The sequence below is a fragment of the Chiloscyllium plagiosum genome, chromosome 3 (assembly GCF_004010195.1).
Source record: "Chiloscyllium plagiosum isolate BGI_BamShark_2017 chromosome 3, ASM401019v2, whole genome shotgun sequence".
Taxonomy (NCBI): domain Eukaryota; kingdom Metazoa; phylum Chordata; class Chondrichthyes; order Orectolobiformes; family Hemiscylliidae; genus Chiloscyllium; species Chiloscyllium plagiosum.
In genome coordinates this window covers 10,957,745-10,979,331 of record NC_057712.1, presented here as the reverse complement: position 1 = coordinate 10,979,331, position 21,587 = coordinate 10,957,745, and the positions used below count along the sequence as shown (strand labels likewise).

At 41.6% G+C, this 21,587-nt stretch overlaps 1 protein-coding gene across 2 annotated transcripts in view; it reads left to right on the top strand.

Annotated features, from left to right (window-relative positions):
* The window catches only part of LOC122540902 (adhesion G-protein coupled receptor F3-like), an 82,095-nt gene that overhangs the window by 31,839 nt on the left and 28,669 nt on the right, over nucleotides 1–21,587 (top strand). For both annotated transcript variants that reach the window (XM_043677193.1, XM_043677186.1), the window contains exons 6-11: nucleotides 2,512–2,597; nucleotides 5,039–5,097; nucleotides 10,253–10,395; nucleotides 13,427–13,642; nucleotides 15,162–15,368; nucleotides 17,938–18,096. In XM_043677193.1, coding sequence (XP_043533128.1) covers nucleotides 2,512–2,597; nucleotides 5,039–5,097; nucleotides 10,253–10,395; nucleotides 13,427–13,642; nucleotides 15,162–15,368; nucleotides 17,938–18,096 — 870 coding nt within the window. The remainder of the gene's footprint in view (nucleotides 1–2,511; nucleotides 2,598–5,038; nucleotides 5,098–10,252; nucleotides 10,396–13,426; nucleotides 13,643–15,161; nucleotides 15,369–17,937; nucleotides 18,097–21,587) is intronic.

Here is a 21,587-nt window from a genome sequence, read left to right as displayed (position 1 = left end):
AATACTCTGTCATTCTGATTTTCCAACTCAAGTGGACAACTGTGGTTATGCACATGATCCTGCATCTGCTATGCACTTGCCCGTTCCCCCAATGTATCTAAATCCCACAAACCCCTGAAAAGCTTCAAATGCTTAATGGTAATACTTAGAAAAAAATAGTAATAAGTACTGGGATTATTTGGACCATATTTTCATAGAATTCTCCTTCAGTGCTATCAAACTCTGTGGGAATGAATTTCTGTTGGAATTTTCTGGCTTGAGCCCCGTACCATAAGAACATGGGAACAGAAATAAACCCTTCAGCAATTCAAGCCTAGTTCACCAATAATTAAATGCTAGTGGCTTCACATTTCAACTCCTATAATCTGCCTTGGTTTCATAACCAAGTATTCTGACTGAACATTATCATAAATCTTCCCAACAACATTGCTTTTGGACCTATGTCAAATGAACTGCAACTGTTTAAGAAAGCAGTTTACCACTGCCTTCTCAAGGGAAGATGTGGAGGTGTTGGACTGGGGTGGGCAAGGTCAGAAGTCACACATCACCAGGTTATAGCTCAACAGGTTGATTTGAAATCACAAGCTTTCAGAGCAGCACTCCAAAAGCTTGTGATTTCAAATAAACCTGTTCGACTATAATCTGGTCACTTGTGACTTGACTCTCAAGGGAGTTAGGGATAAGCAACGTGCACTGGACATTTTTAGATTCCATGAAATAGTAAAACAAGGCCTCAATATTGGACATTTCAAAACTGCAGGTTTTCCATAAGATCCCTACAGCGTGGAAGCAGTCCATTCAGTCCATCATGTCCACACCCATCCTCCAAAAAGCATTCCACCCAGACTCACCTCCCTTACCCTATCCCTGTAACCTTGCATTTCCCATGGCCAATTCACCTAACCTGCACATCATTGAACTGTAGAGAGGAATTCTGGATTAGTGGTGCTGGAAAAGCACAGCAGTTCAGGCAGCATCCGAGGAGCAGTAAAATCGATGTTTCGGGCAAAAGCCCTATTCCTGATGAAGGGCTTTTGCCCGAAACGTCGATTTTACTGCTCCTTGGATGCTGCCTGAACTGCTGTGCTTTTCCAGCACCACTAATCCAGAATCTGTTTTCCAGCATCTGCAGTCATTGTTTTTACCTGTAGAGAGGAAGCCAGAGCACCCAGAGGAAACCCATGAAGGACGTGTAACTCCACATAGTTGCCGGAGGGTGTAATCAAATACCAATCCCTTTCATTGTGAGGCAGCAGTGCTCACAACTGGGCCACCATGCTGCTGCATCTTAGCGAGGGAGTTCTAGATTTCCACCATACTTTGTCTGAAAAAGTGCTTCTGGTCATCACTCCTAAATGGCTTTTCTCTAATTTGAAGGTTATGACCCCTTGTCCCAAAATCAACCCCACTTCAAAACCCCAGGAAATATAGTTATTTTCTATCAAATCTATTAATGGCATGAGATACACCAATTAGAGCACACCTTAATTGTCAATACTCAAGGCAATAGTCCTATCATTGAGAATCTAAAGATGATCATGAATCCACTGTCGATTGTCAGAAAAACCCATCTGGTTCACTAATATCCTTTAGAGGGAAGGAAACTGCCATCCTTACCTGGTCTGCCCTACATATGACTCCAGACCCATAGTAATGTAGCTGACACTTAACTGCACTCTGGGTAATTAGGGGTGGGCAATAAATGCTGTCTAACCAGCGACTCCCTTGTCCCGTGAATGATTTTTTAAGAAAACACTATGGCAAAAAAGCAAAGGATACCCCATTTAAAATAAAAACATTTGCCAATATCATGGCCAATGAGCAGAACTGTGGTGGAGGTTCACTCCCCACTCCTCCCCCTTCTCCCAATGGTTCTACTCTTCCATTTACAGAAGCATGACTGAAATGTTTTAAAAGAATTTCAATTACTTAGCCTTTCCCTAATTTTGGATTCTCTGATAGGAGAGTCAAAAGCAAACTCTGTTCAAACACATTTCACTACATTTTCTTTTTAGGGATACATAAATTCACGAGTGTGGACATTACAGGGACGGCTAGCACATTTTGACCATCCCTAATTGTTTAAGTGGTGAAGGTGGTAATGAGTTACTTGCTGGGTCATTTCAGACAGCAATTAAGTATCAATCATACTGCTGTAGATCAGGGATCACTCATAGACCAGACTAAGTAAGGGCATTGGATTTCTATCCCTAAAGGATATTTGTGAACCCGATAGGTTTTTACAACAATTCTTTACTTGCATGGTCACCATTACCAATACTTGATTTTTTTCCAGATTGGTCTAATGGTTTGAAACTCCCAGTTGTTCTGGATGGAGTTGGCCCCAGATAAATATTGCAAGCATATAATTATGAACCAAGTAATTTTGTTGTTACTCAGATTGTGGAATGGGGTCAAGAATTTGAGACATGCAAATTCTGCCTAAATTCTGTTTGACAACAAAAATAGTCATTTTAAAAAACTGATATTTCTTTCATTGTTTCTTTGCAGTCAAAGCAACAGGTTCATTTAAACTCAATGCAAGTTCTGATGAAGTAATGAATTCTAATGAACATAAGACAAATCTGACCAGAATGGTATGTATATCACAATATAAGATAATTCTGAGAAAAAAAAATAAACAATTCTTATGGATATTGTTGACAAGATACTGTCAACTGCCTAAAAGGTTCATAAGGAAAATATAGCTTTATAAGGTTAAAAATCACACAACACCAGGTTATAGTCCAACAGGTTTAATTGGAAGCACTAGCTTTCGGAGCGCTGCTCTTTCAACAGGTGATGAAAGCTCCAGAAGCTAGTGCTTCCAATTAAACCTGTTGGACTATACCTGGTGTTGTGTGATTTTTAAACTTTGTACACCCCAGTCCAACACCGGCATCTCCAAATCATAGGTTTGTAAGATTAATCTTGATATTTCTACTATTTTAACAGATGGCTCAAATTTCTGACTGAATGAATAGATTAGAGTTGGTTGGTGCGTAAAGCAAAAATATTGATAAATGAAAGATTATATATGCTGAATTGTTATTTAGTTCCACAGTCAGACTGAATCAAGTAAATCAGAAATGTCCTAAATATGCATTATGTCCAGTGTTAGGATATTAATAATGGAAGATTTCTTTATCTTTCAATTGTTATTTCAAATATTTAAGTTGCTTAATTCTGATAAATGTTACAATCTTTGTGATACCTATCATTAGTTTAAAGGTTCATCCAAAATTCATAACTTCATAAGTGCTTGATGATGAAGGCCTTCCCTAAATATAGTAAAGAACGGTCATGGGAATAATGTTATATTCTGAGCAAACAGCTTCAAAAATGAGAATGTATATCAAAAATTTGCTTTACTCGGCTCTTATGAAAATTAAAGACCCCATGTTTTCACTACAACTTTTGCTGCATCCAATTTCCAATTCTTTGATTTGTTTTCAGCCTGAAACTAGAACTGCTATTATAGAATCCCTAGAGTGTGGAAACAGGCCCTTCAGCCCAACATGTCCACACCAACCCTCCAAAGAGTAACCCATTAGACCCATTCCCCTACTAATCTACATTTATCCCTGACTAATGCATCTAATCTCACATCCCTGAACATTATGGGCAATTTAGCATGGTGAATTCACCTAATCTGCATATCTTTGGATTGTGGGAGGAAACCCATGTAGACACAGAGAGAATGTGCAAACTCCACACAGACAGCCACCCGAGGCAGGAGTCAAACCCAGGTCCCTGGCACTCTGAGGCAGCAGTGCTAACCACTAAGCCGCTGTGCCATCCCATGCTGTTAGTTGCACTCACAATGACTGACAACATTATTCTGCCACATGTTGTTTCCATTATTTTTCCTTTATTGAGAATAGGAATCCCCTACCACCTTATCACACCCTCCCCACATTACCCCCCAACCTAAACTGCCTAAACCTCCCTCCAGCTTAACTCTAAGCCTGGGTGCTCCCTCCTTACCTGCTTGATCTGTCATGACTCCAATGCTGCTACCCCCTACCTTACCAAAAGACCTTGGATGTTCCTGTGTCCTGGTGCTCCATCACTCTGATTCTAGAAAAGTCTTGTCATCCCAGCAGTGACTACCACTCCCAGTGACATCACTGTGATTACAGAGTTTCGAGCAATCAGGTCAGCTCGAAGGTGTGAGTCAAGTCATCTGACCAAGTGAAAGTTAGAAGTCCTTCCACCAGCCAATCAAAGGTCACCAATTAGTGGCCTCAATACACCCTGATCAGTGGAGATGTATTTCTCTCAATGATGTAAAACCTATCACATTTCCACCCCCTTCAGTTGTGAAGAAGTCATGTTTGACTCAAAATAATAACTCTGAGCTGGATATTATGTGCCCACCACTAGGTATTTTCCTGTGCAAGGGTGTAATGTAATATAAGAGGTATAAACACACTTTTTTCCCAACCATCAACCCTAAAATACACCCAAACATTGGCAGCCCACCCACCATATGTGAATAAATAAATAATGGGTTGGTTGAGCTTGTTTAAAGCTCAATATGATTGGCGAGGGCACTATGATTGGGATTCACTATTTTGTTTGAGGTGTGGACAATGGTGGGTCCAAGGCATGCAGGTGCTATGATCAGAGGTTACACCTTCCTCAATGGACAATACTTGCAAGAAGATAGTAGTCCCACTTCCCTCCTATTCATGCATTACTTAAAACACACCCCTCTCCCCAAATTGTTCAGCCCCTTTTGTTGATACAGACTGTTCTGCAATAACACATGCTCTCCAGCCCAGATTGGCTTTAATTGGTTGAAGAATTTAGATAGTTATTTGTAGAATATGACCTTGCTTTACCCATATTGGCTATAATGTGATTCAGACCCCATTATTTTACGTAGCGCGGTTATTGCACAGTTTTTTTAAAATGCAAGATTGCACGAGAATGTAACTATTGCGTTATATCCAAACTAACTGTAGTATGAGGGAATAGAAAGATTTGAATTGCACTCCTGTAAGTAACTTTGATGTATTATCATTGTTTGCAGCTTGCCAGTTCTTACAGTAACTTGCCAGGGTTCCGCTGTGTTGATGGACTTCAGATTGGGTAAATTTTTAACCAATTGAATTAAGATTAATGGTTACAACAGATGCATTAGTTCCAATGTGATTTATTTTTGACAGTTGTTTCTCGATTTTTTTTAGCTTTTATTTCTTTGGCAATTGTTTCCTCAGATAAAGCACATTCAGAACATATTCAATTGTTTACAGCTGGCTTACTATTGGTTAATATTTGAATATCTTGTATTAATCTTGCATTCCTAGTTCTCAGATTTTTCTCCATCTGAGCCCCACTCTCTGGCTTATGTTGCCTGTTTATATTTTTATAGTTGTAACCATTGGCCTGATAATAAATGAATAGGAGGGATTTTGAATTCCAGAAATGGGTTTGGATCAGAGGAATTGTAGGAAGATAAAACAAATAAATCTCAACTCTGCACCACCCTGCTTGAATCTGTCCCCTTTTAGTTTTTATGGTAGCAAGATGCAATTAGATGAGCAACTTGCTATTAGGAGGCAAATCAATTTACACATACTTTAGTGAGGAAACTCAGCAGCTGAAGAAGGTAGACAAGGACTGTGAATTGGAAAAGCCAAGTGCATTTTGTGCTCCTCCAATAGACCATAGCTAACTGGTCCCCTGCCCAATGATCACAACTTCCTCACTAACTTCTTCCCAACTTCCACCTGTCAGATTTGCTTCTAAAGATTACAGATTATTTGAGCAAGTTAAGGAGTTGCAAACAGTTTATTGAAAAATGACTAATCATAGATATTCGACGACCACATTCCACGGCATCTTTAAGATCATACCTATGTAGGTCACAGCAACAGGATTATTGTGTAAAGATCAAGAGTCGTCCATTTAAAACAGAAATGAAGCATCAATGTTGAATCATGTGAATGGATTTCAAACAACCCCAGGCTACATTTCAAAGACTTACAAATCAAATCATAGCCAGTGTGGTTTATTTAGAATGAGGCTGAAATTTACCCGAAATCAGATGTCGCTTTTGCTGAGAGATTCTTTTCCCAAGGACCAGGTGAATGCAATATCTCACTCGGGACACCCCATCGCCTTTCTCCCTCTTGCAGCTGCACTAGCAGCCACTTCCATCTCAGTCCTCTTCTTTTTCTCCTTCCAGGAGAAAACAGCCCAAAACAGAGCAGAGAGAGCCAAGGTGGGTGGTGAGGCACCTGACCTTTGGCTCAAGACTTCTTATAAAGACAGGATCTTTGCTTGATGGGTTGGTGAGGACCGGGACTGGTCCTGACAAAATGTTGAAACCTCCATCTCCCCCCGTCATCAATTGTTGTCCATTGCTGTGCTACTCTCTCATTTCCTCCCACAGTACATGTATTCTTAACCTGCTCAAACATCTACCCCTTGTTCGTGATGCATTCCTACTTTCCTCTCCTGTAAGCATGGTGTCATCAGCTAAGAGGCTGGTCCTGCCTCCCCCATCACCTCTGAGGAAAAAGCAATAGCTCCCCTGAGAGGAATGCTGTCACCTGTACTCTCTACCAACTGAAGATAATGGCCCCTCATGGGTACTTTAGCCTGGATTGTGTCAGGAGCACATGCTGTCGAATGAATCTCTGCCACGTCTCCACAACTGACCAAGGAAGAAACATTGGCACTCGGAGAACTTCAGGAGACCAGGCACCTGCTCAGCCCCTGCTAGGAGAGAACCCATCGTGTCAGCAATGAAGCACTTTATCCAAATACACAAGCTGACACAAGACCAGCAGGAAGATTTGTCTAAGGCACTGGGCAAGCTGAAATAAAGGCTGCAGAACTGCACCAGCACCAGTGGGATCATGCTGCCTCAGTCATGCAAGTATCTGGTTCTAGCAACTCAGCATCTGCTAGACATGTGCACACAGCAGTCCTCAGGTTGTTCAACACCAATCATAAAATGGGAACAGGATCAGTCACCTTGACCTTACTGTAGTTTCCCCTTCTTCTCAAGGAGGCAGGGCAGTGGCAGTGTAGGCAAATAGATTATTCGATGGGAAAATGCGAATTTATTAACATTGGAAAGGGGAGCAAAAGATCAGAGTATTATTTAAATGGAGAAGAACCGCAGAGAAATGCAACATAAAGGGACTTTGATTTGATTTATTGTCACGTGTACCTAAGTACAGTGAAAAGCTTTGTTTGCGAACAGTATAGGCAGATCATATTAAGCGAGGACGTGCAGGTCATAGGGTGAAAAAAACTTGGACAGAGTGAGGCATACAGGTTACACCTCACAGGATATGCGTGAACAAGATCAACATTAACAAGATTAACATTATTTGAAGTTAGAATTCCATTCATCAGTCTAATAACGGCCGGGAAGAAGCTGTTCTTGAACCTGTTAGTGCGAGTATTCAAGCTTCTGCATCTTCTACCTGATGGTACAGGTTGTAGGAGATCATTACCAGGGTGGGATGGACTTTGATGATGTTAGCAACCTTTCCAAAGCAATGAGGTGTAACTGGAGTCAATGGACGGAAGGGTGGCTTCTGTGATGGTCTGGGTTGTGCACACAACCTTCTGTTGTTTCTTATGGTCCTGGGCAGAGCAGTTCCCTCACCAGGTCATTATGCTCTCGGACAGTATGCTTTCAATGGTGCATCTGTAAAAGTTAGTGAGGGTCCTTATGGACATGCTGAGTTTTCTATGCTGCCTGAGAAAGAAGAGGTGTTGTTGTGCCTTCTTGACCATCGCATTCAAGTGGGGAGATCCAGGACAGTTTGTTGGTGATTGTCACTCCTAGGAATTTTACAGTCTCAATCCCCTCAACGTCAGGTCCATTGATGCAGGTGGGAGCGTGTTTTCCTCCCTTCTATAGTTTTGCCAACATTGAGACAGAGGTTGTTCTCATTGCACTATGACACCAAGCCCTCTATCTCCTTTCTGTATTCTGACTCGCCCTTTTTGCTATTCATTCTACCACAGTGGTGTCATTGGCAAACTTGTCTTTCTTCACAGATTGCGGTCTGTGGGTAGGAAGCTGAGGATTGCAGAGGACAAAGCCAAGACCTAGGAATGGAGTTTTGAGATCAGTCTGGAGGGAATAATGGTGTTGACTACAGCTCCGCATTCAATGAGCAGGAGTCTGACATCGGTGTCCTCGTTGTCTAGATGTTCCAAGGATGAGTGCGGAGCTAGGGAAATGCCATCTGCTGTGGACCTGTTTCATTGATATGCAGATTGTAGGTGGTCGAGGCAGGCTATGAGACTGGGCCATGACCAGCCTCTCGAAGCACTTCATGATTATAGAGGTCAGAGCCACTGGGTGGTAGTCATTAAGGCACAGTGCATATACTTAAGTATTGGGATGATGGTGGTCTTCTAGAAGCAGGTGGGAACTTCAGCTTGTAGGAGGGAGAGGTTGAAGATGTCAGTGAATACCTCCACTAGCTAGTCCCCACAGGATATGAGTGCTCAGCCGGGGACACCATCCAGGCCAGTCGCTTTCCTTGGGTTGACTCTCAGGAAGACCAATCTAGGGGGTAGTTGTGTACAAGACACAGAATGTTAGCAGCAGGTAATCAGGAAAGCTAATGGAATATTGGCCTTTATTTCAAGGGGGCTGGAGTATAAGAGTAGGGGAAAGTCTTACTGCAACTGTACAAGGTGCTGGTGAGACCACCTCTGGCATACTGTGAGTGGTTTTGTTCTGCTTATTTAAGGAAAGATACCATTTCATTGAAAGTTCACTAGGAGGATCCTGGTATGGAGGGATGGTCTTATGACCAAAGGTTAAACAGTTTGGGACCCTATTCCTTGGAGTTTAGAAGAATGAGAGGTGATCTCATAGGATTCTTAAGGGATTAGACAGGGTAAATGCTGAGAGGATGTTTCCCCTCATGAGGGAATCTAGGACCAGGGAGAATAGTATCAGAATTAAAGGCCATCAATTTCAGACTGAGATAAGGAGGAATTTATTCGCTCAGAGGGTTGTGAATCCTTGTGCATATTTAAGGCAGGGTGGCATGTGGCTCAGTGGTTAGCACTGCGGCCTCACAGTGCCAGGGACCCAGGTTCGATTCCAACCTTGGGTGACTGTCTGCATGGAGTTTGCATGTTCTCTCCGTGTATGTGTGGGTTTCCTCCGGGTGCTCCGGTTTCCTCCCACAGTCCAAAGATGTGCAGGTCAAGTGAATTGGCCATGCTAAATTGCTCATAGTGTTAGGTGCATTAGTCAGAGGGAAATGGGTCTGGGTGGGTTACTCTTCAGAGGGTCGGTGTAGACTTGTGGGGCTGAAGGGCCTGTTTCCACACTGTAGAGAATGTAAAAAAAAATATAGATTTTTGACTGGCCGCAGAATCAAGGATTACATGGAAAAGGCAGGAAACTGAATGTGAGGAATGTTAGATCGACTACAATCCTATCGAATGGTAGGACAGGTTTGAGAGGCCAAACTGTCTATTCCAGTTTCTATTTTTTATGCTCTATTGTTGTTTGAAATAATTCACTATCACCAAATCCACATTTGCTAATAGGTGTAAAGGGTAGAATAAAGGAGAGATGTGTATGAAAGCAAAACATGAAAACAAGATACAGCTAGACATTTGGCAAATCAAAAATCAAATAGTATGTCAGTATTCATGATGTGAAGTTATTGAACTCAATTCAGATCAATTATACAATTATGTGCTGAGTGCTAACCACTTAATCACCTGAATATTGAATGGAGGAGGTGATTGGGATTGGATGGGGCTGTGGAAACAACAAAGGCATTTATCTATTCTACCTTTAAAAATAAAATCTGGCATCAAAACAGAAGGCAACCACAGTTTTATAACCCTGAATTCTATTGTGAGGTAAGTTAAGTGCTGGGCGAGTATCAGATGCAGGTTCTGGACATCTAAGCTTGAGTGTTGGTGAGGGAGGTTTCATGGTACCCCTAGCAGAAATTATGTCCTTAGCTTTTGGTATTTCTGGTTCTGCTTCACCCACTCTGAATGAATAGAGCATCATTGGCAGATACCTCAGCCAGTAGATAAACTGCCTTAGAGTCTTATCTGAGCAAAACAACTCAATATCCATATACTGACATAATGTCCACCTCAGACACCCAGGCACTACAGCTTGTTAGTGTTAAAGCAGCTCTTCCCAATTTCTCAAGAGCTAAAATGCTCTTCATTGTTCTTTATTCTTATACATGTTCATACAAAAATCTTCTTTAAATTTTATATTGACTAGAAATGGGAGCACAGTTGAATACGATCTTATAATTAATGGAGATATAAAGTCAAACATCCTTTGGCGTCATGTCCAAGATGCAGCTAATCTGATCAATTATAGTTTCAAAGTGGATTTACAATCCTTTAAAATGAAATTATCAGGTAAGAACTCGATGTTGTAAGTATTGAAAAGACTACGACAATGTTAATAATTAATATTTGCAAGTTCTTGGCAGATGCTGTCTTAACTGCTTTTTCCAGACAGTCCATCAATTGATAACTTATCAACAGTTTCACCAACCATTGTTTAAACACAAAATAAAACTTTTACTGCCACTTCGAAGTTGCAGACATTAAATTTAATTCCCTTCCCTATTTTTTTTAAGCACTAAGTGTGTGTCTATAACTCTAAGGTAGCATTGCTGGTGAAGATGCACATTTCTACAGGCCATCTTGGTGAGGGTGTTAGCACATGCACAGGGAGTGTCCCATGGAAATGAAAGGAGTAACAATGATTTTACATCAGCACTGTTTTTTAGAATTCACCATCTTCTCTTAGCCTTACATAACTGAACGCAGCAATGGGTAATAACCCCTCATCCTCACAAAAGAACACTAACAAAATGGACCATCAATTAGACACATTAGGTGTTTATTGATATCTGGTGAATTTAACTGCACATTGTGGAAGTTATTGCTGGTTCTTTAAAGTTGCTTAAGCCCACAGGGAGCCTGGAGGACTTGGTCCTTACTTCAAGTACCTTACTGTCAGCCATGCTTGCAATAACCCTTACACCACAGGCTACAGCATGACAAGGGAGAATGTGCAATAGGACAGGACAGGCTTTTGGAAGAGGAAGAAGAAGGGGAAACCTTTCACTAGAGACTATATCTGTCCTGGAAACAATTCTCGTACCTGAATCCCAGAGTGAAGCAATCAGATGTTTCTACTTCCCTAAAGTTGATCTCACTGAAATCTGTGTAGATACACATGCAGCTACAATGCAGGGAAAAGGCTATATTGACAGTGTCCGTGAATGTTAATACAGCAGGCTCCTTTTAGGATGCAGCAGGGGAAACTGACAACACCTCAAAACTTCCCATTCTCTGCTGCAAAATGAACCTCACTGATTGTCCCTATCACTAAAACTGAACACATTTTCTACACTTTTGCCAGGAAGAAGGAGAAGGAGCGAGCACATAGCTTCATTACAGTTGCAGACTTGCTGTTGTGCAGAATGCCATTCACAGGATATTACCATTTTATGGGCTTCACATTCAACTTTAAGACCTACTATAGAATTCCACTCCCTCTGTGTTTGGCGTGACCATGTCATGCAACTGAATGTCTTAGATTAGATTAGATTACAGTGTGGAAACAGGCCGTTCGGCCCAACAAGCCCACACTGACCCGCCGAAGCGCAACCCACCCATACACCTACATTTACCCCTTACCTAACACTACGGGCAATTTAGCGTGGCCAATTCACCTGACCTGCACATTTTTGGACTGTGGGAGGAAACCGGAGCACCCGGAGGAAACCCACGCAGACACGGGGAGAACGTGCAAACTCCAAACAGTCAGTCGCCTGAGGCGGGAATTGAAACCGGGTCTCAGGCGCTGTGAGGCAGCAGTGCTAACCACTGTGCCACCGTGCCGCCCTTTGCCACCGTGCCGCCCTTAGTCGTAGAGTCATAGAGATGTACCTTTGGTCCAACTCGGCCATGCTGACTGGATATCCTAAATTTATCTTGTCCCATTTGCCAGCATTTGGCCCATATCCTTCTAAGCCCTTCCTATTCATATACCCATACAGATGCTTTTTAAATGTTCCAATTGTACCCACTTCCATCACTTTCTCTGACAGCTCATTCCATACACACACCACCCTCTGCATGAAAAAGTTGCCCCTTAGGTCCCTTTTGCATCTTTCCTCTCTCACCCTAAACCTATGCCCTCTAGTTTTGGTCTCCCCTACCCTGGGAGATAAAACTTGTCTATTCACCCTATCCACGTTCCTCTTTATTTCCAACTTCTATAAGGTCAGCTCTCAGCCTTGCTTCAGTATTTCAAAGGACAGTTTTGTTTCCTTTGTTCATTCAGGGAATGAAGGTGTTGATGGTGAGGCAGCATTTATTTTCCATCCCTATTTTCCCAGAGAGCACTTAAGTGCCAACCACATTGCTGTAGGCCAGACCAGGTAAGGATGGCAGTTTCATTGCCGAAAAGGACACGAATGAAACAGATGGATTTTTCCTGACAATTAATTCACGGTTTTCATTAAATTCCTAATTTCAGACATTTTTTAATTTTCAAATTCTACTATCTGCTGTGGCAGGACTTGAACTTGGGTCCCCCTAACATTAATAGGCTCTGCATTAATAGGCCAGCGATAATACCACTAGACCATTACCTCCCCATTAAGAATCAGTCTTGCTACAATTGGTCTGAAGTACAGGGGAGATTGATTAAAGAGGCCAAATTTCTTTCCTTGAACAATATTAGTGAACTAGATGGTGTTTTTATGACAATATTTACAAGGACATTGCCAGGGTTGGAGGAATTGAGATTTAGGGAGAGGCTGACTAGCCTGGGCTTCTTTTCTATGGAGCATCAGAGGCTGAGGGGTGACCTTAACGGTTTATAAAATCATGAGGGGCATGGATAGAGTAAATAGTCGAGATCTATTTCCCAGGGTAGGGGAGTCCAAAACAAGAGGGCATAGGTTTAAGGTGAGTAGGGAGAGATTTAAAAGAGACCTAAGGGGCACCTTTTTTATGCAGAGGGTGGCGCATTGCAATGAATGAGCTGCCAGAGGGAGTGGTGGAGGTGGTACAATTACAGCATTTAAAAGGCATCTAGATGGGTGTATGAATCTGAAGAGCTTGGAAGGACACAGGTCAAGAGCTGACAAATGGGACTAGATTAATTTAGGATATCTGGTCCGCATGGACGAGTTGGACTGGGGGCTCTGTTCATGCTGTATATCTCTCTGACTCTGAGTCTATGGATCACTGGTCACCATTACTGAGTATCCAGGATTACAAATCCAATAGCATAAGAATTATCCTACAGTTCCTGTTAAATGCCTCCTCAATTACAATTGTGATGCTGAGTAATAATAAGTTTTAAAATTTGTTTTAAGATGTGCTGTTAAAATATTAATTGTATTAACTGGCAATTTTCTTTTAGGACTGGTGATGATTACAGTTTATCCTGAAACCATTTATTATCAGAAACCTCTAAGGATAAATTGTACAATTAATGACAAGGTAGAGTCTGTGAACTGGTTCATCAAAGGACCTAAAGATAAGGAAAAAGCAATTATTTCTTCACGTCATTATAACTTTGTGAATGATCCTATATCTACATCCAATCTTGCAATAAGTGCAACTTCAATGTGGAAAGGTAAGGCCATTTACAGTAAAATTATAGCAAAGCGCAAGTTGTTGATTTATAAATAACTGATGGTTCCAAAATCTAATAGCATACACTTCTGACATTATTCCACATTCTTTGGCTTTTAGGCTTTGGATATGAGTGCTAATTTATTTTTGGATTATTTTCTATTATTTTCACTCATTTCTTTTGAATCTTAGCATAAGAAATCCAGTATGAAATCTTCTATTATTGAATCTAAGTTTGGCAGCAAACATGAAAGGAAATGTCACTTCCAGTTGGGTGGTATCTATGTTCTGCAATTGCAGAGATCTCAGCTAACTACATACGTACACACATCTAGCTTGGCAAACATGTGCTGGAAGTGCAGGAAACTCCTCCCCTCGCCATTATTTTCTGGAGCTAAGTGTCCTGACACCTTATTTAAGGGACACAGTCAGCTATTCACTCAATAAAAGCCAGAAGCATTAGTTCAGCCAAGCTTCACACCCTCTTCCCACACCACAAGAGGCCACAGTCACAGCAGGAAATAGAACTTGTGTATAAGCAGTGTCTTGCTATGGGTTTTTCTTCTAATTATCTGGGAGTGGAGGGAGGACTTATTTCCCAGAGACAGCAATAGGGAAGGCTATGATCAGGCCAAGGTGATATAGATAGAGGTAGCAGCGGAATCAGCACCAGCTAGGCTCAATACAAGAACGTAGCTCCAGACTGAGAAAGAATGAACAATGAGCTGTGCTGTACAATGACAAAACCCACTGTCTAGTCATTGCAAAGTGACAATCACAGGGCGTTTCAGGCTGAGTAACAGTGTGAGCGCAGTGAGATATCAGGTAGGACAATTGTGTGCAAGACTCAGCAGCAGATGGACAATGTGGATTGAACATGTGAGAACTATTTCATGCTGTCATTATTCTACCAGTTGCAGAGCAGCGTGCTTGCAAATCAATTATTGGAAGGAGCTCAGGAGCTGGTGTGGATATTCCTGCTCCCAAACCTCACATATGCCCAATCAGATGTTCTTCTGTTTTTCTGCAGGGCAGGAACACTCACAATTGGGGGGGGTGGTTCCAAATTGGTGGAGGCCAGGGTGATGCCAATTATTCACACCTTAATCCCTTTCAAAGCAAACTGGCAGGGGAGGAGGTTTAAGATTTTCGGAAGAAGTCAGTGAGAATTCCTCTAGTCTGCCAATGTCATTATTTAGATAAGGGAGTGTGTATAGCCATCGAGTGATTCTTTCTCGGCTCCACCCCAGCTTCTAGCAGACAACCTAATTAGGTGATAAGACAATGTCCAGCCAACTCCACCTCCAGATCCTCCTCAATCATCAACTCCAGCTCTGCCACCATTGCCATCTTTAGGAATGGACCCTCAGGGGATGCAGGGACATTTCCCCTCACCTGAAAAGTGGCAGCTCTCAGGCTAAACTATCACTGGTCATCTCTGTCTAATGAAAGATCAGCCCCTGTTACTCATTCCATCATTTTACTGAATGTGTGTGTCTGTTTCACATTGCATTATGTAGGTAGATACTACTGTTATTTTAATTTTGCAAATGGTTCAATGATCCATGAAGCTACTGGAGATTCAAACATTGTTCTTCTCCCTGAGGAGATTACAACTATTCCATCACAATATTCAATTGCAAGAAATAAGACTATCCCTGTCAAATGTTGCATCAAGGATGATGGAGAAAATTATACTGTCACATTGGAAGCAAGAGGAAGCTCAGGTATAACTACGCAATTTTATATTTTTATTCACGTTTCCTTTAGGTCAAAGTATGAAGAATTATATGAATACTGTGAACTTCTGAAATACACTGATTTCTCATCTTAAATTAAAATGTTAAAATCCTTTTTTTGTGATCATGAAATATTACATCTAAGCTATGAAAATTTTCATCAAGTCATGGTTTATAGTCACTCATTCCAAATAACTGCTGTGTTTGACAAATATATACCTTCAAAATGGGAATTGAATGATTGCCTGTGTGAAGTTTATTGTCACTTGCCTTTATTTATCCCATTTACTTTATTTGAATAAATCCATTGATTCCAAAATCTTCTAGGCCCATTTTAAAGTTAGGTCAAAACTTATTTATGTTTGCGATTCCAGAGTGGCTGCCAGTCTGTTTCAAACATGGCCAATGGGTGTTCATATTTCAGCAGACTGGAGATCTTGGAAGTGAGCAGGCCAGGGAAAGCACCCAGAATAAAGGATAATTCACATCAGGTTTTGAATATCTTCAAGATATTAGCAGGAAAAGGCAAGGGAGATAACGATTATGTTTTTCCATGTTGGGGATTCCAGAACTAGGCAACATAACCTGATAATTAGGAGAGATGTCAGGAAGCACTTCTATATACAAAGGGTAAAAGATGCTTGGAACTCTCTCCTCACACACACAGTACTAGATACTGAATCAGTTCTTAATTTTAAATCTGAGACATAACGTTTTGTTAAGCAAAGGTATTAAGGGATATGGACCAAAGACAGGTACATGGAGTTAGGCTACAGATCAGCCATTGTCTCATTGAATGGTCAAACAGACTTGACAGGCTGAATGACCTACTCCTGTTCTTATGTTCCAGTGCCATGATACTTTAATGGGGCTGTGTCCATCCAGGCATACTGTTATTAGCTGATCTAATGGTAATACTGAACGAGCTACATTCAAGAGTGAAACCTGGCTTGGATAATCATAAGTTTTGTTTTTGCAGTTTGTTTTACCATGGTGATTTGTCAATGAGCATACTCTCATGAGATTGTCAATTATTCTTTCAAGAAAATTACATGACTTTATTAAAAAGAAGAAAAGCAATGCAAAGATATATGAGGAACTTTTGAAAGATTTTTCACATAAACAGCAAAAGTATTAGCTCAACACTTTTTTCTCGATTTACTTGTACATGAGATGTGGGTGCTGTTGACTAGGCCAGCATTTATTGTCCATCTCTCATTGCCAAAAGGACAATTAAGAGTCAAACACACTACTGTGGGTCTGAAGTCACTTGTAAGGCCAGCACTTTCCTTCCCTAAAGGGCTTAGTGAATCAGGTGTACTTTTTTTCCCTCAGTAATGGTATCATGGTCATCATTAGACTCTTAATGGATGATCTTTGTTGAATTAAAATTCCACTACCAGCCACAGTAGGATTCAAATCAGGATCTGGATTAATAGTCTAGTGATAACACCACAAAGCCATCGCCTCCCCTTGCTCTGGATGAAGTTGAAATAATTGTCTAAATAGCCTTCAGTCCTGTTCCTGTGAATAATGTGCATCTGTGTGGGCAGGCAGGAATGTACAACCCTTTTCATCTGAATGTAATAGCTGCAGATGAAGGTAGATCTTTGCCTTGAGTTGTAGCTTGTAAGTTAAAACTGGCAATCCAAACATCTTGCTGAATATCCTTACATTTGTGATCATTTCAAGAATGAGAATGACAGCTTGAAACTGACAGGGTCTTAGCACTTTGAATCAATATTGTACAACTATCTTGATTGCTGGTGTATCACTAGTGTGAATAATTCATTTTATCTTCTTAATTTTTAGGTGTTTCAGCAGCAGTTCTACTTATTATCAATTTTGTCATGAATCACAAGGTCAGGGGTTCAATTTCCACTCCCAGAGTTTTAATTGCAAACTTTTCAGTGAATACTTGAGTGCAGTTTTGAAAGGATGCTACACTGTCTGAGGTCACTTTTCCTCTTGAGATTTCATATTAATAACTATGCCTTCTAAGGTTGATATGAAAGATGCCATGCTATTATTTCAAAGAAGAATAAATTAATTACCCCTGGTTCTAAGTCAATATTTATCCCTCAATTAACATCATAGAAAAACACAGTCTGTGATCGTTACCCAAAAATACTGCATGTGGGATTCATAGAATCCCTACAGTGTGGAAATAGGCCATTTGGCCCATCAAGTCCACACTGACCCTCCAAAGCATAACCCATTCCCCTACCCTATATTTATCCCTGACTAATACACCTAACCTACACATCCACGAACACAATGGGCAATTCAGCATGACCAATTCACCTAACATGCACATTATTTGGACTGTGAGAGGAAACCCACGCAGTCTGGAATTGAACCTGGGTCCCTAGTGCTGTGAGGCAGCAGTCCTGACCACTGAGTCACCATGCCCTCACCTTTTACAGTGAAAATTAAGAATCCAACCTAGGACTGTGACTATAACTTCAAAGATATGTTACTGGCTGTGAAATGTTTTTGGATATCCTTACATTATGAAATGCTTCATATAAATGAGGATCTATTATTTTAATTTCAGATGGAGTTTCATATGAAGTTGTACAAACTGTCAATGACACCAAGTGTTGGAAATATATGATAAATTACAAATTTGCCAACAGTACTGTGTACAGATGTACATTCACAAATATGGTAAATCAAAGTACATCTGCAAATATAACTATTTCTGTCCTAAAAGGTAAGTAAAACATTTGTCTCCAGATTCAATAAAATGTTCCTGAAATAATGAAGAGCAAAGAAATCAGTCTTGTTCATTTATTTGCTGGGCTATACGTTACCATCAGAGATAGTCTGGTGTAGTCCCCTGTCTTTCCTGATACATTAATGCTTTATTTCTGATTGAGCCCTTTGGTTTATTTCCCTCCTGGGAGTTGCCCACTTTGACATCCAAGACAGCAAAGATGCTCAGTCCTTCCCAGAAGGAAAAATAATGGTAAAACACCATAAATACTTGTGATTGAGACACACACTTAGCTAACTGGTCCTTTTGAAGTATATAAGACTATTCAGACCAGAAATGAAAACAGCATTTGCTGTGGAAACTCAGATGGTCAGGCAGTATCTGTTGAGAGAAAGCAGAGTTAATGTTTTGGGTCCGGTGACCTTTTTTGGAACATCAGTCAGACCAGTACATCTCCATTTACCAGTTTAAATGTATTTTGCTTGTCTCCTGAATCTTTTAAATTCATAGCCAAGAGAGCTTAGTGTTGGAAAGCTTGTATTAAGGAAAAAGCAATAAGATGTGGAAATGGCAGGGCTGGTCCAGAGTAATATTGTACACCTTAATATAGAACTCCAATTCAGACCAGTTTCATATTTCCACATTTTTATGAGTTTTTACTGTGTTCCCTCTCTGGGGTGTGGGATCTCATGCCCCTCTTAAGCTCTATCTTATTACTTTGTGGCAAAGAGCATCTGCTAAGTAATCCCAGATGCTATGAACCTGAAGAAGCTCTACCTTTCCAGTTCAACTAGCAGAATTGAAGAATGTGCTTGCTTCATATTGAAATGACTGCACAGAGACTGGTATCCTATCAGCAAGTCACACTTTATTTACACTTGCACAGTACATGGGCTTTGACCAGCTTGCTCAGAACCAGTCTCTAGAATGAAGAGACTTTCTGAATCTCGTGTTTATGTTTTTTTTAGGTGTGAGACAAAGTGAAAGACAACAGGTGTATAAATCTTTATTCATTTTCCACCACGAGGGAAGAAAGGAAACACCAGGGTGACCAGTGACAAGTGGTGCCCTTCTCAACAATGGGCAATGCTACATGATCAGGAATGTGAAGGGGATTAAATCAAATAGAGTTGGAGGGAGAAATAATACACTCCACTCCCTGCGGTGCCCACCTCTCACTGAACAAGGGTGTTGGTGGACACCGTGTGCTCCTTCTCCAGAGACACCCGGGTTCGAATGTAACTACAGAAGAGGGGCAGACAGTTGGCCCTAACAACCCCCTCACAGCCTGCTGCCTGGACCTGTTTATGCTCAGTTTGGCCAGGTCCCTGTTTATTTATTTTTTTAAATTATTTTTATAAACAGAATCCCTGACACTCCTGTTTATTTTATTATCCCCACACTACCGCCTAACTGCGGTAGTGCTTATTTTTCCCCAGCACCCATGCTGTGTGTGTGTGCAGGTGTGAGATACAGTGAAAGACACAAGGTGCACAAATTTTATTTGGTTTCCACCACCAGGAAGAAAGGAAACACCCAAGTGGCCAGTGACAAGCAGTGCCCTTCACATCGAAGGGCAGTGCTAGGCCTCTGTTTATATCTGTCAGCCAAGTATCCCTGATTGTCCAAGGTTAACAACCCCAATCAAGGATCTCATAGTCAATGAGATCCACCTGACCATTGTTCCAATCACTACAAAGCTCCTTATTAGCGAAGTGTTATATTCAGGAGGAGGGGAGGAGTAATGGAGAAAAATCACTTTAGGGACTAAGGAAGAGACAGCAGCTCAAATTCTCACGGATCAGTAATCTGCTGGGGACTGCAATGGTTATAACCTGTTGAAATTTCTAATATTGAATCACGGTTTCAACTTAACTGAAGTTAAATGACTTCCCATCTGAACGAAGTCATGCTTGGGCACCTATCTGAGGACACTACCAAAGATGGAAATAGCTAAAATATCAATGCAAGTGGCTCAACTCTCATTTGTTTCAGAAATTAAATCAATATGTAGTCAGTTGGGTTAGGTGGATATAAAAGGTCCCGGAGCACTATGAGAAAAAGAGCATAGTGTTCTGGTCAACATTATTCCCGATATAAAAAAGTTTATGGGTTTTTTGTCACTTGTGACACTTTGCTGTACATAAATTGATCACTGCATTTATCTACATGACAGCAGTAATTCTTTTGTTGGGAACTTGTTAGGATCATATTGCAATGTCTGTTTACATTGCAGCATCAACTATTCTTCGACAGTATTCTACTGGAGCAAAATGTGTAGTGATGCCTTTAGGTGTTGAACATTCCTATATAATGCCAAGTTCATTCCTTAATATAAAGTAAATAATCTATTGTTGCTTTACATTTCAGTTAAGAGCGACAAAATTTTGCTCTTCAACTGAATAAAATATGTATAAATGTTAATTTTGGTACACATATTAAATATGCTTGAATTCTTTCTTTACGATGCATAATAAGTAATTAGAATATTAATGGTGCATTATCCAACACACTGCTGCTCAAATGTATGATAACATTTGGTAGGAGGATGTTGAACTGGCCATTCTGATCAAAGTGTTGCCAAAAGGACTACACCTCCTCCCATCCTGCCCCCTGTAAAAACGCCATTCTCCCAATTCCTTCGACTCCGCCGCATCTGCTCCCAGGAGGACCAGTTCCAAAAACGCACAACCCAGATGGCCTCCTTCTTCAAGGACCGCAATTTCCCCCCCGACGTGGTCGACGATGCCCTCCACCACATCTCTTCCACTTCCCGCTCCTCCGCCCTTGAACCCCGCCCCTCCAACCGCCACCAGGACAAAACCCCACTGGTCCTCACCTACCACCCCACCAACCTCCATGTACAGCGCATCATCCGCCGTCACTTCCGCCACCTCCAAACAGACCCCAGCACCAAGGATATATTTCCCTCCCCTCCCCTACCAGCCTTCCGTACAGACCACTCCCTCCGCCACTCCCTTGTCAGATCCACACCAGCTACCGACCCAACCTCCACTCCCGGCACCTTCCCTTGCAACCGCAGGAGGTGCAACACTTGCGCCCACACCTCCCCCCTCACTTCTCTCCAAGGCCCCAAAGGAAACTTCCATATCCGCCACAGATTCACCTGCACCTCCACCCACATCATCTACTGCATCCGCTGCAGCCGGTGTGGCCTCCTCTATATTGGGGAGACAGGCCGCCTACTTGCGGAGCGATTCAGAGAGCACCTCTGGGCCACCCAGACGAACCAACCAAACCACCCTGTAGCACAGCATTTCAACTCCCCCTCCCACTCCACCGAGGATATGCAGGTCATTGGACTCATCCACCGCCAAACCACAACAACGCGACGGTCGGAGGAGGAGCGTCTTATCTTCCGACTGGGAACACTCCAACCGCAGGGGATGAACTTGGACTCCACAGTTTCTCCATCCCCCCTCCCCCCACCTTGTCTCAGCCGAATCCCTCCAGCCCCGCACCGCCTT